Genomic DNA, 5,420 nt, shown 5'->3' on the forward strand with positions numbered 1-5,420 from the left:
TCATCTATTGCATGCAATAATATAATATAACTATACCAAAATTTTTTGATCAACAATGGAAATTAATGGTAATAAGCAAAATTAAAAACAAAATTACTGTTTATTTGGCACTGACATGCACTTCTAATAGACTAATGGAACAAGAATAGAGTGAGAATTAAGAATTTTGATTACATTTTTTTAAGTTTAGGTTGATATTAACTTCAATAGTTAGCTATATGGGTTTTTCTTTTTTTTTTAAAAAAAAATATATTTTAGGATGCATGTTTAATTAATTGTTCATCAATTAGCCAAAACACTTAATTTTGAGTAAAGGGTTTTTTCTCAATCAAAATAAAATTTTGTTAATATTAAAATTTAATACATGTTGATAATCTACATGACAAAGATCAATCACAATAATACATACCAATAGTTAGGGTTGTCAATAAATAGGGTATCCGTTAATTTTGAGGTATCCGAATCATAACCCTATAAAATATAAAGTATCTAAACCCTATTAATTACCTGAATATTTTAAAAATTACTATCCTAACCCTAACCCTAATACATCCCCACTACTTTATAATTACCCTAACCCGTTTAAAAACCCGATTATGAAAAAAAATTTATTAAAATTCTATTCATGGTATCCTATTACCCGAATCCAAATCCGTACTATCCATATATAATAATATTTCTCCTACATATTTCATATAATTTACTAATAAGTAAATGAATAAAAACACACAAATAATAAAATTTAAATTTAAATAGCCAAAAACAATTATCTCAAACATAAGTAATAATTTTATAAGTTATAATTTTTGTAATGTTAATACAAAATAGAAAGTAAGTATGTTTATATTTAAAGTGTACATATACTAAAAGAATTTTAGTATATATAATAGTAATTATATTTCTTATAAATGACCTCAATGTATTTAAAGTATACGTATTAAAAGATATTACAAATCAATTAATAATCATAGTTTCATTAATTAATTTAATTAACTATATGAATTTGTCCTTAATTATATAAAATTAAAAAAATAACTAGGTTTCATAACTATTCTAATCTCTCAACTTCTCTTTAGATTTATATATTATAATATATAAACAAAGGTATATATATTATAATTAATAATTTTATAAGTTATAATTTTTGTAATGTTAACACAAAATAGAAAATAAATATGTTTATATTTAAAGTACATATATATATATACTAAAAGTATTTTAATATATATAATAGTAATTATATTCCTTATAAATGACCCTAGCATATATAAAGCATATATATTAAAAGATATCACAAGTTAATTAATAATTATAATTTCATGAATTAATTTAATTAACTATCTGGATTTGTCTTTAATTATATGAAATAAAAAAAAAATAGTTTCAAAACTATTCTAATCTCACAACTTCTCTTGAAGTTTATCTATTATATGTTTATATAAACAAAGGTATATATATATATATATATTATATATATATTATATTTAATAGTTTTATAAGTTATAATTTTTTTAATGTTAATACAAAATAGCAAGTAAATATGTTTATATTTAAAGTATATATATACAAAAAATATTTTAGTATATCTATAATAGTAATTATATATCTTATAAATTAACACAATATATAAACTATATATATGAAAAGACATTACAAGTTAATTAATAATCATAGTTTCATGAATTAATTTAATTAACTATATAGATTTATCTTTAATTTCTAGAAATTAAAAAAAAGAAGTTAGGTTCTAAAATTATTCTAATCTCAAAAGCTTTCTTTAAATATATATATTATAAGTTTATATAAACAATGGTATATTTATTATAATTAATAATTTTATAAGTTATAATTTTTATAATATTAACACAAAATAGAAAGTAAATATATTTATTTTAAAAGTATATATATAATAGTAATTATATTTTTTTATAATATGGTATGATATTCATATTATTTAAACATAATTAATAATTTAATAATTTTTTAATTTAAATATATTAATATCATCAGATAACTAATTAGAATAATCATCTTTTCATATATTTATAGTTTTTAACAAAAAGAAATGCTTATAAAGTTAGTAAAATTTGTATTATTTTAATTTAATTATTGAAATAATAAATAAAATATTTATAAAAAAACAATCGGGTTCAATTAGCGTGTACCAAATGAGTGGTACCCAAATCCTATCTGAACCCGATATCAGTGGTGAAATCAATAGTCGAATCCATCCCAAACCCGATTATAGGTATCTTTAATTCTATATATATGAATTGAGTATCCATAAGTATCGTGTAATAAGGTATCCATTGCCATCCCTACTAACAGTTGAATATGAATTGAAAGCAATCTTCAAAAAATCTTTATTTTCACCTCATATTACCACCAAATTGAGTATATGGACTTGTTATCAGAATTCCACTTCAATTCCACTTTACACCAAATTGAGTAATGGACTTGTTATTTGAATTCCACTCCAATCCCACTTTACAAACAAATAAACTTTCCTCCTGTGTAGATGTGGCAAAAAAAAAAAAGAAAGAGAAGGCAAATTCTATGCTCTACAAATATGCATAATTACATGCATGATGATTCCATTATAGTTTCACCCCAAAGTTATATTGTAGTGGAAAGATTTTAGCAATGTTAACAGCAATTTGCTTAGCCCTTTTGGGGGAACTAGATTCACGTTGATGGGTATAATGCATTTAACCCTTTTAAATGAGAACCACATTTCTTCTTTATTTTTCTTATTCCAATGCAAAGTTCAAGCTTTGTTCAATTGTTGAATTCCAGTCTAAAGTTGAATCAAATTAATTGAATTGTCAAAGTGAGGCAACAATCATGGTCAGTTGGTCACAGATTTTACCCAAGTAGCAGAAGTTGTTCTTCCTCCTCTACTGCATAACTAAGTTGAATCAAATATTCACAGAAACCAACCTGTTTATAAGGAATAAAGCTGTTTAACATATCTGAACTCGTATATATGGAGAAATGAAACAAAATTCTTCATTCGTCCAAGGCAGACAGATGGAAAGAGACCAGGAACTTGACTATTTTACAGAGTTTTCGGTTAATTAACATCAAAGCTTCAAGCGTTAGAAAGATATTTGGTACTGTTAGAGAAGGTCTAACAGTGATCAACTACCCTAATCCATTTACTAATTGGAAGCTTAGCCAATTATATGTACACCCTGGCTGTTGGCTAAGCAACTCTCCTGCCAATTCTTGCAAAGAAACAAACCGCAAGATTTGGCAGTAATTTAAACAGTTATTAATTGATATAAGGAAAAGCAGTCCCCACAAAGGAACTCCTCTTAACGAACCTGCCTTTCATTCTGGGCCTTTTCTCCGCATTCAGCTTCCTCACTTCATACCTTATCTTCTTCGAGAACAGCCTCGTTCTTCTCTTGTCTCTGTACCTTGATACCCTTGCTTCTCTTTCTCCATCGGTGTTCCCTCTTCCCTGCAGGCTGTATATTCCCCCTATGCCTCCGCTCAGGTGATGGCCCTCTTTAAGATTTGAGCCCTGGATTGAAAGTAAATGATTAGCGACATGAATCAAAGTTTAGATTTATAGATGAATAATTGCTGGTGCAAGTGTATAAGGCTAAGAAGTTACAGAAAAGGAGAGGTATATAGTACCATGAAGTCATCAGGGTTGAACTCTGGTCGACTTCCTGCTGTCCAAGGAGACCCTTGGCTGGCCCAAGCAGTGATGACTGACTCATAATTCAGCCGCAACAGCATGTTCCTCTTCATCTCCGCCTTAATTTCACCATTCATTGTTGTTGTCTCTGTCACAGGCAACACCTTCTCCTCTTCCTCCTCACCAATCGTCCGTGACTCATAATCAAAGCTCCAGTTTAAGGATTCTCTTGTCACATCAAAAGCAGAATCAAAGCAACAAGCTGTTATACCTTCCAGTTCTCCTTCGTCTTTAACTTTCACTATTTTGCGTTCATGAAGAACATTACTTTCGTCTTCTCCCTTGCTATGTAGCAAGTCAATTCCTTTGGTGTCACAACAAGCATCATCATCAAGTCCAACTCCTAGTAAGCTCTCAACATCAGCAGCAAAATCAGCAAGATCCATATCTGAAGGTAAAAAGCCATGTAATCCATCATCCAACTCGCATGTTCGTTCACGTTCATAATCATCAATTACGAAATTCCCATCTTCATTTACCATAGCAACTTCATCGCCATCACTCGTTACCATATTACATAGCTCTGCAGCAAAAGGATCCAATACCGGAACTCTGCAAAGCCGCTGCTCTTCGTTCTCATCAACTGACCCGTCTTCAATCCCAATCTCAGGAACAACAGGATCAAGCGGATTCAAACTGAAAACTTTTCCCTCATTTTTTTGTTGCCCCAACATGGACTTGTTTTGCCTTGGTGTTCTTGCCTTTCGAGTGAAACCTTGGTGCCATGCTGGTGGAGCATCTTGATTAGTTCTGTTCATAACCGAAGCACTGAACTTAGAAAATGATGCAGTTTCAAGCCTAGCCCTTTCATGTCTGCTGGCTAACTGATTAGCAGAGTGGACTGATGTATCACAGCCTTGGCAAAGAAAGGCGTCATCTGCTGCACAATACCAACGTGCACGCTTCCGCAAACAACCATCGCAGGCTCTAGCCGTCTTGCCTCCCATGGCATTCGCTGCTTTCTTGTCAGTGGTCATTAGATAGACAGGAAAATGATTATGAAGTTGATACAAGGATCAAACAGGCTTTCGGCTAAAGTTAAGAACTAACTCAGCAAAAGAAACAAGCTCAAAATGCAAAGTGTCTTTACAGAGGAATATTGGGGTACCTTGCATCTATTTATTCTGAGGAGCCCATGGTTCAATAATTGGTGTTGGGAGGTAGTAAGTTTTCTAGTGAGACCAACCTCAACATTTTTGGTTTTTCCCTTGCAGTGGGCAGTGGGCAGTGGGCAGTGGGATGCTGCGAGAGTATGTAGCCCATGCGCTTTTTGGTGGCTAGCCAAAGGAAAGGGTCAATTGCGCTTTTTGGGACCCAGAAATCTGGCTTATCTCAGTGTTCATTGGCTGAAATTTTCATGTCCATCCTAAACCCAGGATTCCCATTGGTCATTTGTCAAATTGAAGGATTCCTCATGACCCTACTAAAGGGAAGAGGAGATGCGGGCAAAGGGTATTTTTCACCTCTGTCTAAAATCTTGAGAAAGACTGTTTTGTAGCTGTCTCCCTATATTTTCAATAATTCTGCTAAAACCTGAAAGACTGTCATGGCTGCGGTCCCCCGCCTCTGGAAGTTGCTTTCCATGCCTCATGTGGTTGCCGTCAACCCTCTCTTTCTCACTCTCTCGCAAACACACGCAGGGTCAAATGCCTCGACCATTCTCCTCCGGTTGATGCATCGATTGGCAGACAATGAACTATCCACGTAAACC

The 5,420-nt window shown here is 31.6% G+C and overlaps 1 protein-coding gene across 1 annotated transcript; it reads right to left on the reverse strand.

Annotated features, from left to right (window-relative positions):
• Window positions 1-2,925: 2,925 nt before the first annotated feature.
• Window positions 2,926-5,414, reverse strand: BBX16 (B-box type zinc finger protein with CCT domain-containing protein). The gene is made up of 2 exons (XM_021436870.2): window positions 3,646-5,414; window positions 2,926-3,529 (listed from the first exon to the last, which is right to left on the reverse strand). Exons 1-2 carry the CDS (start codon window positions 4,684-4,686, stop codon window positions 3,275-3,277), a joined length of 1,296 nt encoding a protein of 431 aa, XP_021292545.1. The 5' UTR covers window positions 4,687-5,414; the 3' UTR covers window positions 2,926-3,274.
• Between the last annotated feature and the right edge of the window lie 6 nt (window positions 5,415-5,420).

This window comes from Theobroma umbraticum, unplaced genomic scaffold (genome assembly GCF_002168275.2).
Source record: "Theobroma umbraticum cultivar Fairchild unplaced genomic scaffold, ASM216827v3 scaffold_146.0, whole genome shotgun sequence".
In the NCBI taxonomy this organism is placed as follows: Eukaryota; Viridiplantae; Streptophyta; class Magnoliopsida; order Malvales; family Malvaceae; genus Theobroma; species Theobroma umbraticum.